Source organism: Schistocerca gregaria, chromosome 3 (assembly GCF_023897955.1).
Source record: "Schistocerca gregaria isolate iqSchGreg1 chromosome 3, iqSchGreg1.2, whole genome shotgun sequence".
NCBI lineage: Eukaryota > Metazoa > Arthropoda > Insecta > Orthoptera > Acrididae > Schistocerca > Schistocerca gregaria.
In genome coordinates, this window is record NC_064922.1 from 462,901,365 (window position 1) to 462,928,136 (window position 26,772).

Here is a 26,772-nt window from a genome sequence, read left to right on the forward strand (position 1 = left end):
CAAAACTGTCTTGAAACCTGGCAGAAAATAGAGATTCTGATTGTAAGTAAGTATGCTAGTGACAAGGCACAATCAGTCCTTCTCTGTTCAGCTGGCAACATGAGTAACTTGGAAATAGATAAGTCTCATGGTCCACTAATCGATTGTCGAAAGATCCATACCCAACGACTGGAAAGTTGCACAGGTCACTCCAACATTTAAAAAAGTCAGTATGAATCCACAAAATTACAGGCCCATTTCATTAACGTCATTATGCAGCACAATTTTTTAAAATGTATTGTGTTCAAACACTGTGAATTACCTTGAATAGAATGGTCTAGTGACAGACAGCACGAGTTGTAAAACATCATTCTTCTGAAACACAACTCCCTCTTTACTCACACAAAGTGTTGAGTGCTATTGACAGAGGATTTCTAATTGATTCACATTTCTAGATTTTGAGAAGGCTTTGACACCTTGGCTGACAAGTGGCTTGTAGTGAAATTGCACACTTAGGAAATCAGGAATCCAGACAAATAACTGAGACAATATTCCATGTCTGAGGGGTCAGTTTCATAGTAACAGGCAGAAAATCACAGTGTAAAACAGAAGTGATTTCTGGCATTCCCCAAGGTTGTGTTACAGCCTCTTATTCCAGAACGGTTTATAAAAGATACCTCTATGGTGTGAAAATTGACAATTGACACTAAAACATCCACATGAGTGCTAAAAGGAATCTGTTAAACTGGTTATGTAATAAATGAATCAAATCTAAAACCTGTAAATACTACTAAATACCTGGGAACTACAATTACGAACAATTTAAATTGGAAAGAACCCATACAAAATGTTGGGGGAAGACATACCAAAGACAGATTTATTGGCAGAACATTTAGAAGATGCAACAGATATACTGAAGAGACTGCCCACACTATGCATGTCAGTTCTCTTTTGTAGTACACCTATTTGGTGTGGGATCCTTGCCAGATAAGAGTACATTGAGAAAGTTCAAAGAAGAGTAGCATGTTTTGTATTATCGGGAAATAAGGGAGAGAATGTCACAGACGTGATACAGGATTTGGGGTGGACATCATTAAAACAGAGGTGTTTCTCAATGTGACAGGATCTTTTCATGTAATTTCAGTCACCAACTTTTTGTGCTCACTGTGAAAATGTTTTGTTGTTGGCAATCTACATAAGGAGACACAATCATGTTATTAAAATAAGGGAAATCGGAGCTCGCACGGAAAGGTATAGGTGCTTGTTTTTTACGTGCACTGTTCGGGGAGTGGAATGAGAGAATTATTGTGAAGGTGGTTCAATGAACCCTCTGCCAGGCTCTTAAGCATAATTTGCGGGATATCCATGTAGATGTAAAATAAAGCATTTTTGTTTTTAGGTGTGTAGTTTTCATAAAAATTAGCATTTCTCGTATTTTGGTCCATGCAGTATTTATCAACCATTACTTCTTTGTTAGTGGGATCTCATTTCTTCCTTTTCCATTACCTGCATCGTAATTTAAATATCACTAATATTTAAGGGTTTTTATTTTATTAACAATAATTTTTTCATTGCAGGTTGACACGGCAGGCTCAATGTGCCTGGCGTTTGATGTATCTTCATCCTGCCAGTGCGTTGCATTGGGGGATGCAGGTGGATCCATCCATTTATTAGTCTCTGGTCCTGTGAGTGCTGCTTCTACTGCTCCAGTTTTCAACACCTTCTCCCGTGAGACTGAGTTTGCTGATCCTGTCGACCCTCTCCCACCAATCGGCTTTACAGATGATGCTCCACCATTGTCAACTGTTCCTTTACCATATACACAACCTGGCACAACTCTTCTCTCTGATTGGCCACCACAGTTCTTGCAGAAAGTCTACAGGTGAGGCATCCTTAAATTTAAAACTTAAATGTACACAAAATGATACTTTTGTTGCCTTACAATAGTGTGTCTAAATATCATCTGTGTATAGCAAAGAGAATCCTGACAGATTGAGCAAAAGGTTTATACAGATAGCAAAAGTGGGTAGGGAGTACGCTATAAATTACTATAATTTAAATACATTATATGCTCTGATAGTTAGCAAGTAATAGTTTCTTGCCTCTCATTTTGGGCATTGTGCATCATTGTAATGAAGGATATGAATGAAAGTGATACATATAAAAAGAGTTATGTGAAATGTTTCAAGGTGTAAGAATAGAAACAAGGCAAGTTGTGGGCCATAGCACTAAACAAAACACACAGCTCTGTATATTGGCATAACTAACAAACGGATGTCCACCGGGATGAGTGGCCACAGTCAAAGAGTGACTAAGAGCAAGGTAGACCAACCTGTGGCACATCATACATCTGCACGTAACACACTTGATTCCAGTGGCTGCTTCGAAACCCAGGCCACCTGCTCCTTGCCTTCACCACCAGCTGTTCTAAACTGCACAGGTGGAGTTTCCCCTTCCAAAACATTCCAAGCCTGCAAAATTGTCATGGCCTCAACTCGGGGGGAAATTACCTCCTCACAACCTCCACACAACAGTTTCCACCCCCCCTCTGTCCTATTACATTCTCACAATTCATGCTCCTTATTGTGCACTGCTGTCTACCACCAGAGCTGCAAAGGCTGATAAGTTACTAGCAGAAGATAATGCTGCTGCTTGCACAAAGCCAAGTAAAAAATGTATATAATGTCTTCCCTTAAAATAACAGAAGCCTCAGTAATAAAAAGAATGTACTTGTCATATCCATAGGATAAAATAAGACTGATGCAGTGACAATAGATTTATTGTGTGTGTCTGAATGTGACTGTGATACCACTGGTATTATGAGATGGAAAGTTGCTACTCACCGTATAGCAGACATGCTGAGTCGCAGATAGGCACATCAAAAAGACTTTCACACCTAAAGCTTTTGGCCATTGGCCTTTGTCAACAATACACACACGCACACGCACGCATGCACTTACTCAAACGCAACTCTCACACAAGACTGCAGTCTCAGGCAACTGAAACCACACTGCGAGCAGCAGGACCAATGCATGACGGGAGTGGCTACTCGGTGGGAGTGAGGAGGAGGCTGGGGCATGGAGGGGGAGGGATAGTATGTTATGGTGGGGATGGCGGACAGTGAAGTGCTGCAGGTTACGCAGAGGGCAGGGGAGAGGTGGGGAGGGTATCCGCTAGATACTGTGTTTCAAAAACAAAGTATCAAAACAAGTGTTGAGTTCCTAGTACCTGGAAGTGTAGGAAACAGAAACCAAAACAGCATTATAAGAAGTAGTACAAAGCCAGAAAAGGAAATAAAACAAAACATGTAGAAAATCATCCACAGAACCTGCCACTAAACTTTCCTTGCAAAAAATAAAGGCGAAACATGTATGGCATGAAAATTGTTTCATTCCGTTGTAGTCAGATGGTCAAAAAGTAAAAATTAACAATATACTGTAAAATTATTGTACAGGTGTTTGAAAACTGTTCCCTGATAACTGATTAGGAAATGCACAGGCTTGTAGTGCTGACTGTTTACAACCTATTACCAAGAGGTATCATTAGCTTCATAAAGTTGTTGAACACAGTATAATAATGTTATGCAGAATTAAATGGAGACACATTTTTGTGTGTTATCTGTTCTCTCAGATAATATTGGGAGCACCTAGAGTTGATGTCTGGCATGATCTATCCCTATGAGGATTGAAGTGCAGCCATTGACAATTTGTTTTTAGACCAAACAGTATTTAATGATACAGATTTAAAACCAATCTTAATGATCGCTTTATCTACGCAGGAAGGCAAGACAAGTGATCTTAGCCAACTGTTGCCCGCACCAAAACTGTCGGTGGTTTATCTCCCTGTAATTCTAGTAGAAGTAGTAAGAGGCATTCTACTAGTTCTTTATTAAACACAATTTCTTCAGGAATTAGTGAGATAAATATTCTATGTCTTTGGGCCCCCAATGCTTTGCATTTGAAGATTAAATGTATTTTCATTCCCCTCAAGCCCTAGTCTGCACTTAAGGGCCTTCTCTTATTTTACCCATCATGTGTATGTGTTTATTATAGTTCTCATGGCAAGTCATCTGTCTTACCCTGAGTGTAATCTGTCTTCATTTGATATCCTGTTTACTGTCCCCTAGTCCATGTATTCAGTTTGGTTCTTCCTATTGCCTTAGTGATGGATAGGACAGGTTCTGATCCAGCAAATGGAGTTGTTGCCCCTGTCCTTGCAGCCTATCAGCTTGTTTATTGCCACTGATTCCCAAGTGACCAGAGACCCATGACAGCTTCACCCAATTGTTTTCACTAGACTTACAAGGGCTTTGTGGCATTATGAAATGATCTTCGTTCTCATTGCAGAGGCTGATAGAGATTCCAGAGCTGCTTCGCTGTCTGAAGCAACGCAGATACACTATGTGACCAAAACTATCCGGACACCTGTGTGCGGTGCAGCTCTCGTAAATGTCGTCCCATGCATATTATTCATTGGTGCATTGGATGTGTCTGTCGATGGAAGCTAATTATCGGAAATTGCTGTCTGTCAACTTTGGGGTATCTATTTACTCGAAATTAACAATCAGAATGCCGTAATGTCACTTTTATTCCTATTAGATCAATAATGAAACACACGTGTCACAAACTACTCGTAACCGAGAGTATGGTTACCATCAAACAAGACAGGAAGAGCTCTTAACGCCAACTGCTGACTTTGGTGTGCAGTCCGTATCTGTTACTAGTTTAATCACAGTTCGTGGATTTCTGGTACAGTTCGTACTTACTAAGAGATTCATTTGTTAATGAACGGATGTGAATTTTAACTAGGCAAAATTATGATAAATAGTTTTAAACATCCAGAGGCTCCACCTAGTATTCATGTTGTCATAAATGACTTTTATTATTAAATATAAACAAACAAAATTGGTGACTTTGGCGCCAAGATGGCGGTACTTCCTGTCATGTAAATTTCCGAGGCTGACGCTTGTTGCTATGGTCTAGTGCCAAGCCCCACCCCACTATGCGCGACATATGATGGCTTCATCACCTAGCCAGCAAGCGTGGGAAATGCTTTCCGACTCGTGGCCGGGTACAGAATACAGCACTTCCTGTCGTTAATACATCAATAAGAGACAATAATGTATTAAAACTGGTAAAAATGTCTTCCTCACGTAAGAGGCACCTTACAAAATGACATAAAAGTTTGTGGTGTCATCCATCGGTAATAGTTGAATTCAATAGGGTGTTGGCCCACCCTTAGCCTTGATGACAGCTTCCACTCTCGCAGGCATACATTGTCAGGTGCTGGAAGGTTTCTTTGCAAATTATAGCCCACTCTTCATGGAGTGCTGCACTCAGGAGAGGTATCAATGTTGGTCAGTGAGGCCTGGCATGAAGTTGGCGTTTCAAAACATCCCAAAGGTGTTCTACAGGATTCAGGTCAGGACCCTGTGCAGGCCAGTTCATTACTGGGATGTTATTCTCATGTAACCATTGCGCCACAGGCTGTGAATTATGATAAAGTGCTCAATCATGTTGAAGGATGCAATTGCCATCCCTGCATTGCTCTTAAACAGTGGGAAGCAGGAAGCTGCCTAAAACATTGATGTAGGTCTTTCTGTGATAGAGCCACACAAAACGACGAGTGCAAGCTCCCTCCATGAAATACATCACCACCTCCGAATTGTACTGTTTACACTACTGATGTTGGCAAATGACATTCACCAGACATTTACCATACCCACACCCTGCATTGCACTGCCACATTGTGTACTATGATTCATCACTCCACACAACAGTTTTCCCATTGTCCAGTCACCCTATGTTTACACTCCTTACACCAACCGAGGCATCATTTGGCCTTTACCAGCATGATGTGTGGCTTATAAGCAGCCGCTCGACCATGATATCAAAGTTGTCTCACCTCCTGCCCAGCTGTCGCGGCGGTACTTGCCAGCTGTCGCGGCACATCCTGATGCAGTTTGGAACTCCTGTGTGATGGTCTGGATTGATGTCTATTACACATTACAATCCTCGTCAATCGTCGGCAGCCTCTGTTAGTCAGTAGACGAGGTGGGCTGTATGCTTTTGTGCTGTACTTCTCCGTTCACGTGTCCACTTCACTCTCACGTAGGGAAGAGTGAACTTAGGAGTGTGAAAATCTCGCACAAAGACGTATGACCCAAGTGACACCCAGTCACCTGACCATCTGCTCTCTCACAATGCCTAATTCCTATGGAGGTCACTGATACGGAGTATCTGGCAGGAGGTGGCAGCACAATGCACCTAATATGAAAAACTTATGTTTTTGGGGGTGTCCAGATACTTTTGATCACATAGTGTACCATGAGCCTTGTATCATCCCCGGAGATTCACCTCCACAGATGGCCTGATAGCAGGTATTTCTGCCTGGAATAATGTGGCTAGTTTCCCTAGAGAGAATGCTTTCCTTCTGGTCTAGGCATACCCCCAAATAGCTCAGCCTCAGCACTTCAAACTGTTTAGATCTGTTGGTAAACAACTCTCCAGCGTGGTATTGAGAATTGTTTTTTCACTGCACCCTAGGTCCAGTTATCTTGGAAGATTAACGCAGCTGGAAGCTGTTGAATAGTCAGCCAGTGCTTCTCCAGCCATTACTGTATTTACTACATTCACTATAATGATGTTTAGGTCTGGACTTCCTGAAGGTTTCCAGTTTTTAATCTGTTTCTGTTGCTGCCTCTCTTCTAACCGAGAGGTGTAATGTGGCATGTCGAACATGGTCCCAATCAGAGCAGTAGGTGTGCTGCTAATTCAGCCCGTTTTCGCTTAGCAGACCAGTCTCTGAACATTATCATGCTCCTTCATAGCCACCATCTGTTGTACTTTATTCCACCATACTGTAGCCACATAATTTATCATAGGTCTTACTACAGTGGTGTAATTCAGTACATACTCCTGTGGCATAGAGCCAAGCTTCTTTTGGCTTTGAACACTGTGTGTGTGTGTGTGTGTGTGTGTGTGTGTGTGTGTGTGTGTGTGTTTTCTCCTTTGTCGTGGTGGCTTCTGTCTTTCTTTACTCAGCATGATCTTAATCCACTTACGTTTGGTGGTCTTATTGCCATGCTGTTCTGTAGCTCAAACCATGAATTTGAAGAGCATATTGTTAAAAGCTCCTTCAGTGTCCAGGGAGATGCAGAGAGCAATTTCCAGATAGTGTAGTGCTTTTCCACCTTCCCAATAAGCTGAAGTGCTGTTTCACTATTTTCCTGGTTGGAATGCATGTTGGTTTACATGCAGAGGAACCTTAATTAACCTCCCTTCCCTAACATGCTCATCAACCAGTTTTTCTTATGTCTTTAGGAGAAGGGCAACAAAAGAAAAATTTGGAGTAGGAATTAATATCCATGGGAATAAATAAAAACGTTGAGGTTCGCCCATGACATTGTAATTCTGTCAGATACAGCAAAGGACTTGGAAGAGCAGTTGAACGAAATGGATAGTGTCTTGAAGGGAGGATTTAAGATGAACATAAACAAAAGCAAAACGAGGATAATGGAATGTAGTCTAAGTTGGGTGATGCTGTGGGAATTAGATTAGGAAATGAGACACTTAAAGTAGTAAAGGAGTTACGCTATTTGGGGAGCAAAATAACTGTTGATGGTCGAAGTAGAGGATATAAAATGCAGTCTGGCAATGGCAAGGAAAGTGTTTCTGAAGAAGAGAAATTTTTTCACATGGAGTATAGATTTAAGTGTCAGGAAGTCATTTCTGAAAGTATTTGTATGGAGTGTAGCCATGTATGGAAGTGAAACATGGACAATAAATAGTTTAGACAAGAAGAGAATAGAATCTTCCGAAATGTGGTGCTACAGAAGAATGCTGAAGATCAGATGGGTAGATCACGTAACTAATAGGGAAATATTGAATAGGATTGGGAAGAAAAGTTCGTGGCAAAACTTGACTAGAAGAAGGGATCGGTTGCTAGGACATGTTCTGAGGCATCAAGGGATCACCAATTTAGTATTGGAGGGCAGCGTGGAGGGTAAAAATCTTAGCGGGAGACCAAGAGATGAATACACTAAGCAGATTCAGATGGATGTAGGTTGCAGTAGGTACTGGGAGATGAAGCAGCTTGCACAGGATAGAGTAGCATGGAGAGCTGCATCCAACCAGTCTCAGGATTGAAGACCACAACAACAGGAGAAAGGAGGACAGACAGACCTATCTCATCCTTATGCTTGATACGATAAATTATATCTCTCTCTGGAATGGAAACAACCTGCACTTCCCTCCAAGCATTAGGAATGACTCCTGCTGCTAGGCTGACTGTAAACGGTCAGCATAGGAATGTAGTTATTCCCACTTGCGCTTCTTGCAGAACAACTCAGAAGATTATATTACGGCCTGGTGACTTCAGTGGTTGAAATGTTCCCACCATCCACTGGATGTTTCTGAAACACGTTCTCAGACAAATTCTCAGTTCTTTCTTTGTCTTCCTGTAAACCAGTACCTTTAAGGGACTGAATCTTGGTCTATATTGTTTGCCAGAGTGAACTGAAGGGAGTAAAGAAAACATTCAGTGGCTCATCTTTTATGCTCACCATCCTCCTTCCTGACTGCTTCTTGGCTTGGTTGGTAACTTTAGAGATTTGTATGAAGTATGGAACATGTAGCTCCACCTTCCTCTTCCTCCTCCTCCTCCTCATACAATGCCTTCCAGAAGGATAGTTTCATTTGTTTGGTGAGTACATAGGGAACCCTTGCCAAAAACAATTTCACTATCTTTGTCCTTTCCTTCTTTTAGTGTTCTAACCATCTTCTTACCTGCTTCTTTTATAGTTCCAGGTTGTTATTACACCAAGATACAGTGCTGTCTTTGCACTTTGTCGTAGGACAATTTGCCAAGTTTGATGTTGTAATGGTTGGCATTTCATTGTAACAATGAGTGTGACCTTAGATCTTTCCTGCACAAGTTACAGTTTGTTTTCCTGGGTTTCCTAAAGGCTGCAGTCGGGTTTAGCACCCATTTCCATCTCGGGTTTAATATAATATGGTCAGATAATAATGGCTCCAATGCCACCAGCTTTCATCAGTTTCAACTCTGATATTTGGGTATTTGAGGTCTCAAGCGCCCCCTTCCCCCCTGTTCCCCTTGTTCTCCATTTTTGTCCCCATGAGAATTTGTGATTAGGCTGACACCATGGAGTCCCAGTAGTCCCACGTGCACAAGGCTAATTACCGGGGTGTGTCACCTACTATCTGAGACCCCACTCATGACACACCTTCTCATGTGCCACCTTCTTGGCATGGGTCACTTCACACTGTGGGTTTGGTACCTGGCGAATTAAGGAAGTGCTAGTGAAATGGGTGTGACAGTGATGGCAGTGTTGCAGGACACTGTCCAGTTCATCCACTGTGGTCTGTCCTTCATGGGGAACCCCTGCCGGTAGCTGCACAACAGCTGGTGTAGTCTTCAGTTTCACATGAATAAGCAAGTATCTCTATCCACACAGTCAGCACTTCAACAAAATGGTGTCCCGCAGAGAGGACATTAACAGTAAAATATACTGATCCCTTAAAAAGTGCAGAACATACAGGAAAACAATTATTAACAATCACATCTTTATATGAGATTTTCCATTAATTAGTTAGGAAAACAATTATCACAGTCAAAAATAATGATTGTTATTGTGCGTGAATAGAAACTGGGAAGAATAGGGAATGAGATTGATAAAGCAGACAATGCAGATAGAAAATTTATTGGTAAAGCATTTTAAGTCTTGTTATCCATGAAACAAACAGGATAAAATTGAACAGAAGCAAGGATAATGGGTTGACAACTCATGAGATTAAAATATCTTGAGCCGGGAAGAGAGTTCTACGAAATTCAGAGAACAAGGTGTGTTAAGATTTAAAACTGTAGTACCACCAGCATTGTATAACTTGCATATTATGCTCAGTAAATGACTCCCTTCAAGAAAAAAGCAAAAACAGTTTGGAATGTTATCAAACATGAAACAAAAATTGTGATCCAAATGAAACTGAACCCGCTTTGGCATAAATGCTTGACATTCAAATCATTGGCCATCATATCTAATAGTTACTATCACTACATGGCAGCAGACATTTTACTAAACAATAAAGAAACATTTGCAAATGCTTCGGTTTTTTGTGTAAGAACTATATGCACCACCAACCATTTCAGAAGAACGATAGTAAGAAAATAATAAAATTCTTCACTTACTAATGATTGTTTTGTTTTTAGCACTGTGATATGTTCTAGTGACAACTTTGTAAGACAACTTCAGAGTGTTCTTGGTAATGAAAACTGCCTCCCCATTGGCATTTTTAAAGGACTCTCCACAGAGAAAGCAATACAAGGACCCATATGTAAGTCCTGCAGAGCTTAACAAGAAACATTGTGATTGGTATATTTTGCCACTTTGCAAAAGTCTTTCTATGTGAATGACATAAATCTACTTGGAAAACTGAAGTGTTACAGCATTAATGGCATCCTTCTGGCATTGATGGAGACTTAAGTCTATCACAGAAAGCAATGCTATGATGCTATGTTACACAATTTTGAGATTATCTTCATTCCTGCGACATAGTTCCAGCAATGACTGCTTTCCCCGTTGTTGTTCATCATGTACAAAAAAAATCTTTCAGTGTCTTGAAAGGGTGTTTTGAGAACAATGTTTGCTGGTAGCACATGTATAGCAATAAAGGATCCAAACTCAGCACGAGGAGGCACGATACAACTCGGATGATAGGTAGCTGGATGGGTCTACAAATGTTTCAAAGATAAGTCTTAATCTTGAGAAGACTCATATTACGCAACGGATAAAAAGTTCACATTAAATCAGCATACAGACAAAATAATAAAGTGGCTAAGTTTGACATGTTTTGCGCTTACAAGACTTTCTTTGTATTGGCATGAAGACAAGTGTTGCCCTGCTTTGCGTATTTTCTGTAAAGTAGACAACCACACATCTTGCAGTGATCTTTCTAAGGATCTTGGAATAATATTCACTTCCCAATACTTTTACTCTTTAGTAATTTCTGTTGTTGACAGTAATAATCAGTTTGTTGAACTGCGGTTGCACTCCCAATAAGACACAAGCATAATTCACATGCAGACTTTGCCTGTTTAAGATTGACAGCTTAATCATGTACTCTAGTGGAAAGATACTCAAAAAGTTCCCATTAAATATAAAGCAAGAAACTGGGAATCCGAAACGGTGCAAAAGAAACTTAAACATTCATTAGCCACTATTTTTACAAAAATGTGAATACCAAGTTAAACTAAAAGGAAAGTAGCAGTGTTCAGTGTAAAGATTCATGACAAGTTTTACTGTGCAGTAAACAACATTCATTTATTTCAGGTGGTACATAACTATTCTCTCGGGGATTTATTCATGTTGATGTAGTAAATACTTGGCTGCAAATGTGAGGTAAACAGCACTTATTTGATACAAACTGAGTGCCAGACAGTCCCTGGTACATATTTATTCCAATCTTCTATTGATCAATCTTCTCCTCCCCATCCTGTGTCCATATCCTCATCACCACCACCACCACCACCACCATTCTGTGTTCACCTTCTCTTCCACCCTGCTCTCTGTCTACCTCCTCCTGTCCCCTTCTCTTATCATATTATCACCACCACCCTGATGGGGAGATTGTTTGTTCTTACACTATGCTGCCCGCAGTATTTCTTTCAAGATATTAAGTAGTATGTTCATGAAGTTTTAAGTTCTGTTTAAATCAGTGCAGGGGTGCACGAGTCTTCTATCTGTGGCTTTGCCTGGACACTCACTTGTCACACATTTTACAAATTTCTATACACATAGTTGTCCTGCAGTTTAGTTTTCACCCAGCGCAATGTTTATGATGCCATATCTCTTAAACTGTATGCAATAAAACGATATGGTATGGATACATTCAGTGAAGTGCTATATAACCCCACTTTTACATTCCCATAATTCCTATTTTTCCCCATCGATTACAACATTTTTTATCAGTCCCATCAAATTTCCTATGCACACAGTGTTGATTTGCACCCGATTTTGCGTCAACATATTTATAATTTTACTGCGATTTACGCATTACGAAAAAATGTTGTGGAGAAAAAATGACATTGGCCATACAGTAGTGTTTACAAATTTTTTATGGTTAAGCTTCTTGACACCACGGCACCCTTACCCAGTGTATTTGAACCAGTAAATATGTAAAAGTTGGAACAATTCATGCTGTATCTCCCACTGTTGCCAAGCTCTACTTGGCATGGTAGCGGAGGGGAGTAACTAGGTTCGTGCGAATGAATATATCTTGACCAATCACAACCATTTCTAAACTGTCTCTACTGCACAAACACAGTTTTGTGATTGTTGTGATCATCGTGAAACCTTTGTTGAACCATATTTAGTGTGTTTTGGCGTTATGTCCACTTGGAGTGCTAGCTGACACAATCATTCACTTTGCAATGCTCAAATGTTTTTTAGTTTGAACACAGTGCCAGTTACATATTTTATTCATGCTGAGCAAAATGTGTTTCAAGAATTTGTTCTCGTTGTCAAGTGCAGAATTTATGTATGTACAAGGTGTACAACTTAGCTTCAGCTGTTTTCCAATAGGTGGCAACAACGGTAAGAAGCGGTCAAAAGAAACAGCTCACAGACATTGGGCAGTTAGCTTGGACCTCGGTTAATATAATCTCATTCAAACATTAGTCGATTAGTGTCTTCTGCATCATAAAGTTGTTCTTGCTTGAAAATGTCAGTTTAAGAGCCATTTCTCATCATTTGCTGAAGGTGTTACTGTTTTGTTTAAGTATAGAGAAAACAGCAGCTCAGTCTCATCAAATGCTCTGAAGTACGGTAAGGACGCTCTCAGTGAAAAAATGTCGTGAGTGGTTTTGTCGCTTCAAGAACGGTGATTTTAATGTCGTAGACCGGCATAATGGTGGAAAAGAGTGTTTTCAAAGATGCAGAAATGGAGATATCACTAAGTGAAGACTCGCGTCAAACTCGAAGAATTGGCACAATTAGTGGTAGTGACACAGCAAGCCATTTCAAAATGTCTTAAAGCTATGAGGATGATTCAGAAAGAAGGAACTTGGGTCCTTGTGAGCTGAAACGAAGAGATGTTGAACGGCATTTGTGTGTTTGTGAACAGTTGCTTCAGATGCAAAACCGGAAAGGATTTCTGCATTGCATTGTGACCAGGTACAAAAAATGGGTTCATTATGATAACCTTAATGCAAAAAATTGTGGGAATATCCCAGCCATGCTTCAAAGTAGACAGCCAAACAGAGTATTCACAGCTCTAGGATCATACTCTGCATTTGGTGGGACCAGCTCAGCATTGTGTACTAGGAGGTGCTCGTTATTGAACACAATTAATGCATTTGAGCAGAGCATTAAAAGACAAATGGCCACAATACAACAAGAGGCACGATGAAGTAATTTTGCAGCACGACAATGCTCGACCCCATGTTGCAAAAGAGGTCAAATCGTACTTGGAAACATTAAAATGGAAAGTCGTATCCTATCCGCCATATTCTCCAGACATTGCTCCCTCTATCACCTGTTCAGATCAATGGTGCATGGCCTGGCTGACCAACACTTCAGAGCTCATGAAGAAGTCACAAATTGGATCGATTCGTGGGTCGCTTCAAAAGATGATAAATTTTTTTGACGTGGGGTTCATACACTGCCCAAAAGATGGGAGAAAGTAGTGGCCAGCAGTGGAAAATATTTTAAACAATATGTGTGTAACCAATTTGTTTTATTAAAGCCTCAAATGCTGGGGAAAAAACGGAGGAAGCAAAGTTGTACACTTCGTATTTTTTGTATTGTTACACAAACAATGTGAGTAATAGCTCGTGTGTGTGTGTGTGTGTGGGGAGGGGGGGGGGGGGTGTATGGTACATAACTGATGGGGCACAGTACTTGATAACCCTAAAAGACGGCTACAGTGCAAGAGAGGCAGAATAACACACATTCAAACAACACACAAAATATGGACATATTTGCACTTGACAATGAGAAAAATTTCTCAAAATGCATCATGCTAAGCATGAAAAAAATACGTAACTAGTGCAGTATTTCATTATTTAAATAACTAATGACAGCTGTAAGCTTTCTAAAACATAATTGACATATGAAATTGTCACACGTTTCTACTTCCCAGACAGTTATCAGTTCCTGTTACATCAGCAGTTTTTATTAGATAATAAACCTTCATTATATAATAAACAGGTCCCTGTCAAGTCTTTTGATGCCTGTTATGTACATATATCATACATAAAGTGCAGGGGGGTATCCTATACATAACATTTACAGCAAAAACATTGTTTCCGAAATTTTTCATTTTTCTGCGTTTTAAATCATTTTTTGAAGTCCCTTGAAAAGTGTAAAAGCAGAGTTTCATTGTAAGTGTAAAATGTTGCAAATACAGTTAGCAATAAAGAAGTAGTAAATTTAAATGGTGTCTGACGTCCCAATTTTACTGCATGAACTGTGAAAATGTAGTAAGCAATGAACTTTTCCCTTTAATCGTTTTGTGTGTGTGTGTGGGGGGGGGGGGGGGGGGGGGGGTTTATGGGTTATCAGTGAAAAAAGTTTAAAAAGGGTTTAAATCACGTAAAGTTTGACAGTGAGGGCACTTACTGACTTGCAACAAATACTGGCTGAATAAAGTTTGGGAATTAACGTGTTGTGAGCTACATTTTCCCCCTACCTTTCCCACCCCTATGAAACATTGGTGCTGCTTAACTGCACAGCAATTCTTTCCAGGTGCAAGTGATACGTGTACAAAGTTTGGTCGAAATCCATCTAGTGACTTAGGATGAGATGTGAAACACACACACACACACACACACACACACACACACACACACACACACACACACACACACACAATTTTTATAACACATTTTAAGATAGAAAAAAAGGCCCACCACAATGGAATTAGTCAAATGGAATGGAAATTTAATTTTTTTTAAATGGATACTTTTTACACAAGAGAGCTTCAAAAATTGAGCAAGTCAGTAACGCTTTTGTCCTCCTCTGGTCCTTATGCAAGCAGTTATTCGGCTTGGAATAGATAGCTAAAGTTGTTGGATGTCCTCATGAGGGATATTGTGCCACATTCTGTCCAGTTGATGCATTAGTGTCAAAATCCCAAGCTGGTTATTGGGTCCTGCCCATAATGCTCCACGTGTTTTCTGTTGGGGAGAGATCGTGTGACATTGTTGAATAAGGTAGGGTTTGGCAAGCAGAAAGACAAGCAGTAGAAACTCTCCTTGTGCGGGCAGACATTGTTTTGCTGTAGCCGAGGGTGACTTACCATGAAGGGCAACAAAACAGTGCAAAGTGAATAGTCAATGTATTGCTGTGCTGATAGGCTGCTGTGAATTACAACCAAATAGTTCCTGCTATGGAAAGAAGTGGCACCCCACACCATTACGCTTGGTTATCAGGGAGACAGAACAGAGGAATGATGAGACCTCAGAGAACAGGTCTTGAGTTCAGGGTGAGTGAAGTTAAGTTTACAGAGCAGGGATGGAGATTGGGGGTGGGGCAGAGGTTAGCACAGTTTGAGAACAGGAGGTTTACGGTATGAAAGAAAATGTTGTAAAGACAATGCACTTTATAAGTAGTTAACAAAAGCCAATGGTACATGGAGTGTACCAAATGGCATGGGCTGTGAAGCAGCCATGGAAATAATCGTGTTGTGTTCAGCTATATGTTAAGCTGCTGGATGGTTTGCTGTGCTCTGGACCATAGTTTGGCAGTGGCCGTAAGTGTGTTGGGACAGCTGGTAGGTGGCATTGCGTGCATAAAATGAGTAAAAATACCATCAGATTTGGTATATGACTTAACTGCTTTCACTTGTGTCCCCTCTTCAAATAAGTTAAAGCCTGTGATGGGATCAGAGAACGATTTGCGGGTATGTATCAGACAGGTATTCCATGGTGGTAGAATGTGTGTGGCAAAAAGTTAATGGTTGTGATATCAGAATGAACTAGAGTATTGTATATATTATGTTTTATGAGAAGTGGAAAGGATTGTGTGTAGGTCGTTACTCATTTCTGTGCACAATGATTAATTGGAGCCCTGATGCAGGATGTGTTTCAGTTGTTGCAGTCTGGGATGATATTGGTTTCTTTCTTTCTGCTGGTAGGTGACAGGAGTATGCATGTCATTTTACAGGAAAGTAACTTGGAGAGAATATTCAGAAGCAAAAATCAAGTAAACATGAAGAAGGGGATATGATAATGTAAGAAGCATGTGACAGCACTGAAAGACCTAAATCAAAACCAGACACCTGAACTAGACGACATTCCCTTAAAATTACTCAGAGCTGTGACAGAACGTACAAGACAAAACTGTTCACATGCTAACAGTTGTGAATATCCTCTGAGGTCCAGAAGGAAGGAAATACCCGCTGGTGTAAGAATTACGAAACCATCAGTTCAGCAAGTCATTATTGATAAAAAGCAATATAAATTATTTAGAGAAGACTGAAAAAACTGTTAGAAGCCGAACTATTGACACCAGTTTCGGACTTGGAGAAATGACTGAACACGCTAAGAAATACTGATCCTACAACATATTGTAGAAGATAGGTTGTAGAAAGATCAGCCCACAACTATAGAATTTGTTGATTTGTAGGAAACATTTAAGTGTTGACTGGAATAAATTCTTTGAAATTCTGGGGGTAATGTAGGTAAAGTACTGAAAACAAAAGTTATCTACAACTTTTACAGAAGCCAGACTGATTTTAAAAAACAGTTGTAAGACACTAATAGGATAAAAAAATTATGAAGTGTATGAAGAGTTTCTTGATCTTCCTGGCATTTACGGCATGCACACCAGAGAAGAAATTTTTAAAGAGGGTAGAAAATGCTGTTCCTTCTCTGGAAAAACTTCAGGTGTATCGTGTGTGTGTGTGTGTGTGTGTGTGTGTGTGTGTGTGTGTGTGTGTGTGTGTGTGTGTGTGTGAAACCTACAAATCTCTGATATTTTAATGTACTTCAGTGTTGTCAGTGTGATTTGTAGGAAGATGTAGGATGACTTTGATAAAAACAGGATGTGTATGCGGACAAGAAAAAAAAATTCATTTTTCTCTGTTTAGAAATACACTTTTTCTGTGGGTGAATGTACATTTTTTTCCATTTTCAGTGACAGTATACTTTCCCTCAGAGTTGTAAAACTTACCAATCCTTTGAATGGTAAAGAATTTATACAAAGAAGTAAAACTTTCCAGCACTTTAGGAAGTTAAACCCAACAAAAACAATGCGTTTTGGGAAGACCGTTGATGTGCAGCAACAGTACAACATGATATTTTCAAATTATCAAAGCATAAACTCAAATTCCACCAAATACAGGCCAGTAGATTCTGAAACACTGAAATCTTGATTATGCTACACAATTCGCTTCTGTCAGTCCATCATTTATGTCAAATGATCTCCAGCCAAAGACAGCAGATATTCAGAGCATAAGACAGGTGGTGTAATAAGTCAGTAGAAACTCAATATTAAGTAGCACAAACATGCAAATAGGAAAAGTTTATGGTTTAAATTAAGCTATGTGCAGTATAGCTACAAGAAAAGCTAAGCTTTCACATATAATATTGGTCTTTACCTCAGTGTTAAGTTTTTAATGATAATCAAATAATCCGTGCATTCTTCCGCCCCCTCCCTCTGCCAGACATTCTCACATGTAACGATTCATCTTGTATGAAAGAAAAATTTACTTTGAAAGTAACACTTCTCACACCACCATTTTTAGTGTTTTCCAGTGACCTGTTAGAAATGTGAACAGTTATGACATCATGCTCATCAAAAGCAGTTTTCTGTTACAAAGTATTGCACAGTCTTCATCCTAAAGCCTTAGACACATCTTGCTGTTGGCAGGCACTTTTGTGTGCACTGTGTTTTGTTGTAAATGTGGCATTTTATTTACAACTGAAGTTATTTTGGTGTTATTTTCTCATTTATGTTTTATTGCTACAGGATTATTAATCGTATTGCCTGCAATGTTTCCAGGGACATTCTGGTCTATACTTCGTAGGTTAAAGTTACCTCCAACTAATACCGCATAATCAGTGTACTTCTGCACTGTGGCGCAGAGCACACAAACTTCGTTACTTATCATATATCTTTTTCGTTTTAGGCTATTGGTGCATTTTCTAGAATAATCTCAACATTATAAGAATTTACATGTGACGTACTGCAGCTCCTGCCTGTTACCACAAAGAGTGCTAAATCACTCTGTTTAAAGCAAAAATTAATGCTGAGGTTTTAATATAGTCTAATTGGGTTTGTTCATTATGGTAGTTTCTCTGAAACGTTGAAGTCTCAAGGAAATTAGTTGTACATGTATTAGCCATGAAATTCAGAGACATGGGAAAATCTGAAAGACTTAGTAGAAACATCAGCTGTCTGTCTGACTGAAACATATGTATTGAGTGATTTTGTTATGTTAGTTTTTTCCTTGAAGAAAAATTTTTCATATAAGGGAAGGTGAAGCTGTCCCTAAGTCACTTGGTTTTTCTGCTGTCTCCCCTAATGTGCTCTGATTGTTTCTGTTGTTGTGGCCTTCAGTCTGAAGACTGGTTTGATGCAGCTCTCTACACAGTTATATCCTGTGCGAGCCTCTTCATCTGCAAATTACTACAACCCACATTTTTCTGAATCTTCTTACTGTATTCGTCTCTTGGTGTCTGTTTCTTCTTTTTGCCACCCACACTTTGCTCCAGTATCAAATTTGTGATCCCTTTGTGTCTCAGAATGTGTCCTATCAACAGACCACCACCCCCCCCCCCTCAAAGTATGCTATAAATTGCTTGTCTGTCTCCCCAATTCCATTAAGTGCTTCCTAATTAGTTACATGATTGACTCATCTAGTCTTCAGCATTTTCCTGTAGCATCACATTTTGAAAGCTCATTCTTTTTCAATCTGAACTGTATTCCATAGATGGCTACACTCAAGACAAATACCTTCAGAAATGCTTTTTCTGCCATTACTAGTCTGCATTTTAAATCATTCCTATTCCAACAATAATCAGCTACTTTGCTGCCCAAATAACAAAACTCATCTACTACTTAGTGCCTTGTTTCCTATCCTGATTCCTTTAGTATCATTTGAATTAATTCAGCTAAACTATGTTATCCTTGTTTTGCTTTTATTGATGTTCATCTTATATCCTCCTTTGAAGAACTTGTCCATTCCGTTAAACTGCTCTGCCAAGTCCTTTGCTGTCTGACCTATTTACAATGTTATCAACAAACCTCTTAGTTTTTTCCTTCTTCCTGACCTTTAATTGCTAATTCAAATTTTTCTTTGGTTTCTTTTACTGCTTGCTGAATGTAAAGATTGAATAACATTGGGGATAAGGCTACAATCCTGTCTCGCCCTTTCTTCAATCATTTTCTCATTTTTTTGTAAACTTCAAAGAATCAGACTACTACAGTATTGACAGAACATTTGTTTTGAATATTGGAAGCATTTGGTGTAGATGATAAAGCATCTACCATAAACTTGCACATACTAACACGCACAAAATCTGAAGTTAAATTTCTTGTACTTATATGTGAAGTTTTTTGGTACAATTGTGCCAAGCAAGAAACATGGTGTATCTCATATCTTGTTCAATGATGCTGTTTGCAGATGCAGTAAGGGATATTGAATTCAATGTCTGGTTATACAGGGTGAGTCACTAACTATTGTCATCTAGAATAACTCCGAAAGTATGACAGTAGCTGAAAAGTATGTGGGACAAATATATGGGAAAACAGCTAAAGTCTTGTCTACCAATCCATATGGAGATTAAATATGACAGTCTCAAGCACAGCAACAAATCACTGCTTGTTTTGGTAGTCAACGCCATTAAAATCCTGAGACACACTTGTCCATAGCACTGACACCCAGGAAACGAACAATTTCCTTCGTTCACCACTTTATATTTCACTTCATTTACTCTCTACCTACACACCTAACCTCAATACTCATGCAACTAGTGTCACCAGAGATGTAACAAACCAAAAATGTTTAGTTTTGCCAATGAGTTGCGCAAATGCATGTCGCACATGCGCCCTGGCTGATTGTACTGTTGCGTGCAACCCAGTGTCGTTTTGTAAACTAGGCTTTAGCTCCCCTGCACTTATTTATTACATTCCTCAGTGCCTGTATTCCTGAATATCCCTGAACACTTTTATAAAGCAGTCATGACAGAACTAAAATTGATTGATAATGCTTGTATGTTGTTCAGTGCGGAGTACAGAAGAACGGTCACACGTACATGGTAGAATAATCAGTGGATTCGGTTAATTGAATATTGAGTAATTGAGGTCCTGGTGTACTCGTAGTAGCTGCTGAGACTAAGAAAAATACCAAATTTCAATTCTTCTTACGTCAAACAGTTTCTGAAATGACTACGTAAATTTTTCAAACATTGGCCAAATAAAAAAGCACGACGAGACTTTTTTGAGAAGTCTCAAAACGTGTTGTAATAGAACTCAGAGCTAGGAAATGTTATTTTTTCAGCATTTCTTATGCTCTTTCTGGTTATATACAACCCAGCATATATTTTAATTATGATTTTTTTCAAAATACAGTAAAAATTTTAATTTTTTTCCAAAAGTACGTAATTTAAAACTTTTCAGTACATTTCCAAATATACTTGGTACTGTTGTATACCACATGACAAAATGTAAATATGGAATCATAATGGGTTTGTTGCTAAAAGAAAAATTATTCCACACTCATTTTGACCAAATCTACCTCTAACAAATGGGAATTTAATAAAAACATACAGGAAGGTAACAAAAATCAGAAATATCAAAATATCAACTTCTTAAAACAAAACCAATGAGCATATTTAATAATTAAATTGATTGCTTACTTCAATTTTATACATGTGAAACCAATAGCATAGTAACTGGTGAAACAAAATATTGCACAAGGAGGCCTACACATTTAAATAAAGTATGAAAAAATTACGAAAAAATTGTAAGTATTGACGTAATAGCTGTGGTCCAAACAGATTAATCAAGACATATTCCATTTATACAGACTTGAGCCAGTGTTTGAAGGCTGAGCAAGTTGGTACCTGTCTATGCATGCTGGCTGTAAACAAGGTGAAACAAACACAATCTGTCTCGAGCCATGCCCTTACTGTATGTACAATCATTTAGTGACTATAGCCTTTGTTGGGGGGTTGTGTTCTGTGTTGGTTCCTTCCAAGGTGGATAATGAAACTTTTTATATTAGTGTTCCTAAGCCATTATAGAGCACCATTATATTAGTGTAAAGCACTTATTAACCTGTATTGGACATGTTTTTATCCACTTACAAGTAAAACTGTAAATTAGAAGAGTGTTTTACAGCGCTGCACTTTTTATAGGTTGTACACTGATACAAAAATCACTTTCAGAGTAGAGTGTTATAATCCATTGAAGAAATCAAATAATTTTGAGGTGCAGAAAAAAAGAGAAATGTCATAGTGTGGATGCCTGAGTTACTTCGACAAATACCTAATGGCTCCATGATTTGTGATAAATGTAGTAAGAATATAACAAAGTTGAAAAATAGAGCCGGTGATAAAATGCTGAAAGTGAAGATTTGCCTGGATCGAAGCTAATCATTCTGCACAAAGATGCAGGCATCACAAAAATTCCAGTGATTGTTAAAACATTTAGCACACTGCTTCAAGAACTAGGCAAGTCCCCAATTGATAATAAGGAAAAATGTATGTCAACACTATGCCAAATCTAAAGTGGAAAAATCTGTTACTCCTTGAAATGTCAACTTCCTGTTGATGCTGAAAATTTGTCCAAAACCAGGGAATTGCTTACAAATAGGAAATGGACAGTGCCATGTATTAAAGATTGCAGGATGATTATTACAGAACCAAATGGAAGTAAAACAAAATACCAAAAAGGCCTAAGGTTGCGTAACCTTAAATAAGCTTAAAAATGTTTTAAAGAAAAGTTTACTAATATAGAAACATGTTGCTGTAAATTTGATGAGTTGAGACCAAGTTGGACAGTGGCACACACTACTTTTGTGTGCACCCAACTTCCCAAAACATAAAATTAACGATAGAAAATTCCAAAATAAAATCAATAATAAATGGCAACTTAAACAATTACAAACAGTGCATTGCAAAAATGCTTTGCAACACATAATCATTTGATTGTAACAACTGTAAGTACTGCACATGAAAAAGTGTAATGTGTAAAATTTTACAAGACAGTCTCAATGAATATTTAATTAGAAATTCCACCAGTGGATGTCAGTTGTTCACTGTAACCTAGAAAATGTACAGAATGTCAGAATAATTTATAGACTTATTCTGTACTAAGATGTCCTTTATGGTATGGCATGTCATTGCCAAGCAATAGAGCATTCCTTAACTCAACAAGAGAAAATGTTAATGAATCTGAATTTGATGTTACATGTGATTTTTCACAGATCGACAGGATGAAGCTCAGAGTTGCCACTGGACAAGCCAAAAAATTACGATAAATCCTTTCATTATACAACACACACAAAAAAGCATTGTATTACCTTGGTTCCAAGGTCTTCTGAGGACTGATTTTGAATTTATATGTTGCATCAGTAACTCAGACCCTTAGATTGTTCATAGATGTCACTCAATCTGCATAGAAGTTAAACAAAGATACATGCGCAGTACTTTGTTGATGGAGTGGGTAAGACAGCCGATCATTTCCAATCGTAACACCTGGAAGACGTACACTACTTGTGTTGTGTGCAGTTCCACTATGTTCAGAAGGTCAATTCTGAAGTTTGATTATATCCGCGTTGTTAACCTTGTCAAAAAGGGCTCTCAAGGGAAGTTTCCAGATGTTCTGGTGTGAACCAAAGGTACTTTGTTTGCACAAGGATGAGATACAGAGTACAGGAACTGCCGATTACTTGCCTCGCTCCAACCATCATAGGCTACTACTGCAGCTGATTACCACTGCTTGTGGATTTTAGATCAAAGGAACACGGAGAGGAATGCCACCATGCTGAATAATAATTTTTGTGCAGCCTGTGGACATCAGTGTTTAGACTGGGACTGTACGAAATATGCTGCATGATGTGCAACTTAACTCCTAATGTCCGTGGCAAGGTCCCTCTTATGTCACCTAGACATCATACACTGCGGTACAGATGGGTCCAATAACCTGCAGAGTGGACTTGTCAGAATTGGCATAAAGTTCTACTCACACATGACTCACATATGCCTTCAACCAATGGTCAGAGATGTTTTAGGAGGTACTCAGGTCAGCCTGAACATTTTGGACACACTGTCCAGTGAATGCAGCAAGGTGGTGGTTCCCTCAGGTTTTGGGGTAACATTTTGTGGAACCAGTATATACCATTGGTGATCATTGAAGGGAATCAAAATGTCTGAGGGATGACATCCACTAATGTATAGTGCAACCATATCAGCAGCATTTCAAAGAGGAATTAGTCTCAATGAATGACAATTCTCGCACTCATCGTGCACATCTTGTGAATGTATTCCTTCATGGTAATGAAATAACTAGATTAGAATGGCCAACATGTTCTCCAGACTTGAACTCTATCGAACATGCCTGTAATATATTGAAGAGGGTTGATTGTGGATGAGCTGACACACAAAACAGATATGTGTACGTAGAATCACCGTTAGGAGAGGGAATCTGGACCAACAGTACCTTGATCTGATACAGTATGCCATGACAGATGCATGCACGCATCAATGCAAGTGGATGTGTTTTGGTAGGCACTGGTGTATGCTAGACTTGGGAACACAAATTCAGAAAGTCTAAATTATTATTGACAAACTTGCAATTTTTTGTTTTTATGACCAGTGAAGACGTGTGAAATGATTCCATTTTTATGTAAAGGTTGAGGAACTCGTGTATGTATGTATGTATTATAGACAGGAAGACAAAATTGCGCATGTGAGCATTGTCATTGTTTATGATTGCCTGGAGTGCAATACAGAAGCTGTTTAGAGCTTTCAAAAGAAGCTAATTTCATATCTAACAAATTTCTAAAGCTTCCAAAAAATATTTATATTTTCAAACAATAACAAAAATGGATTTTGCTGTTTTACTCAAGAAGAGTACACTGCTTAGAAGTGTTCTTAAAAATGCAGATTGAAGAAGCAGTCAAAGGAACACAGCAGTTTCATTCATTCATTTTTAATTCATTCTCAACACTACATCTAAGTTATTAGTGAAATATTTTTCAGATGCTGTACAATGTTGGGAGAGGGAGACAACTATATTACTGGACAGACCTAACTTACATGACAGATCAGTATATGTTGCCACTGTGTAAGTCAAAAATTGATGGCTTGGGTACATTTTAGAAAAAAGTGAAGAACCTGATAAAGTGAAAATAACTTTCCTTCATCCATGTAGACCAGCTACATATATTATCTTACTTATATATGCAGGTGTCCTGTGGGTGTCAGTTGGGGATGTTGTCAGAAAAGTAAATCCATTTCCTTAGACTAGGATAACATACACTTCTGTTGTAAGTGAAACCCAATTGGCCTTTTTAAAATGCAGTCAGCCTTTTAATAGGTAATCCTTGAAGGTCAGAGAGAATTTTTTTCGGAGATTAATTTTTTGGGAAACTGCTTTCAACTCAAAACTTAATCTTTTCCTCAGGTTAGTGATATGTTTAAAATTGTTAGTACCTTTTGTGTTGGATTTGGCTGTATACAGATACCTGCTGTTCAGAAAGAGGTATCATGTATTTAATTTTTGTATTTAAAAGTTCTTGTCAAAGTGTCATGAACCAGAATAATTACAGCAATACTTTTTTCATACCTTATTTAAATTTGCAGTTGTGGGTCCCCTGTTCAATAGTTTTGTTTTACCAATTAATCAGCTATTTCCTTTTAAAATGTATAAATTTAAATTAAGTAATCAACTTAATTATAGGAGATGCTAATTGGTTTCGTTTAAAGAAGATATTTTTATATTTATGATATTTTGTAGTTTCCTTTCTGTATATTTTAATTAAACTCCTATTTGTTAAAAGGTGGTTTGGTCATAATGGAGCTATTAGTGGAAAAAAAATCATCCCATATTTATATTTTGCCATTTGGTATATAACAGTACTAAGTATTTATGGAAATATATTGAAAATTTAAAATTAGATACTTCCAGAAAAAAATTATTTCTAAATTTCCATTTTTATTTTGTTGAAATTTTTTAGTTACAACCTACATTGTGTTGTATATTACCAAAAAGAGCATTAAAAAAATGCTGCTGAATGACACGTACCCCAGCTCTCAGCTTACTTAGGTCATGGGACATAATGGGATAGGATGAGAAGGAAATGTACACTTACTTATTTTTTAGTAGACATGTATAAAGTGTAGGTATTTGGCTTTTCTGTTACAAAACTATTGCTATTCAACATTACTAGAAAATATTTTCATTGTTCTGTGAATAACATTAAAAATGAAACTTTGTTTACTATTGAAAATTTATGTTCATTTCTTTCGTAATATGTACGTAGTAAAAGCATACAGGTAGTAAATACTTCTGTTTTAGGCGAACACCACCAATCAACCCTGAAATATTGCGGACAATGAAGATGCAGGGGACCATCGGCTATGCTCCTAATCCGATGAGCAGTCGAAGAAATCAAGTGAGACTACAGATTTTGAAAAATCGTACATATAATGTTACATAGCTTCAATTCATTCGAATGTATATAAATATTACATGTCGTCTGTAATAATGATCATTTCATTTTAGTCTCATTTCTAAATTATTTGTATTATTTCATTTGAGAAATATCGAAATAGTACAACTTTTATACTTAATTTCACCATGGTGATTGGGGTAATTCTTTTCTTTCACTTTCGGTGTTCTTGCTATACAGATCGACTGTTAGACATCTCTGGTGCAACATGTCTTAAACTTAAGTTGTGTATATATGTGAATACTTACGTATCTTGTGAAATGGTAAGTTTTGATGCACAAAAACAAATTTTGAGAATTGCCATTATCCATTTGCTAGTTATACATTAAGCGTGTTTGAAAAGGAGTTTTCCTTTCTTTCTTTCGTACACAGCACCCTATGATTATTTTATTAGTTTAAGCTCTTGCAAGAGAACATATTCCTATATTATGTGATACATTACTCTAAGGTTAATGTGCTCTTGGGCTGCACAAATTTTGACCTGTAAAACAGGTGATCGAAATATTTATCACTTTAAAGTATTAGTGACTTACTCACAATAATCTCTCATGGTCTGTGATATCTCATATTTAAGGATTAAATATGTTATTTAGTCCTTGTCTTTACTGGCCACTGCAGCAGCAGAGTGGTATAGTATACTGTGAAATTAGTCATAAAATATTTCTATTGTTATTGTATATTATTGTGTTAGAGTTAGAGCAAAAGATTTTGCCACTCAGGTGCTGACAGTGTATAACGGACTGCTGAGCATTGGGTGTAAGAATCTTTCTTGAGTCCCTTTGCTAAATTTTTGAATCTTTATTGACTGACACTGAGAAGATTCTTCATATTAAGTAACTGGTTTTGGCAGCTATCTTGCCAGGAGTTCACAAATTTATCAATTGAGACTGACAATATCCCCTACACATTTGAATTTCTGGTTTTCATATATTCGTAATGCTGTATGGGGTGTGTTCTTTTTCTTTTCGAATGATGGTGATTGTGTAGGAATGAATATCTTTCTCTGTCCCTGCCTGTGACAGTATTAAAACTACAATATTGTTTGCTGTAATTATTACTTTCCAGGAGTCCACACTTACAATTTATAAGACACTTC

General features: G+C 38.3%; 1 protein-coding gene across 1 annotated transcript in view; it reads left to right on the forward strand.

The window, feature by feature from the left end:
• The window catches only part of LOC126353897 (PAN2-PAN3 deadenylation complex catalytic subunit PAN2), a 263,163-nt gene that overhangs the window by 41,195 nt on the left and 195,196 nt on the right, over positions 1 to 26,772 (forward strand). The window contains exons 7-8 of the mRNA XM_050003120.1: positions 1,557 to 1,861; positions 25,523 to 25,619. Of these exons, the coding sequence (XP_049859077.1) occupies positions 1,557 to 1,861; positions 25,523 to 25,619 (402 nt within the window). The remainder of the gene's footprint in view (positions 1 to 1,556; positions 1,862 to 25,522; positions 25,620 to 26,772) is intronic.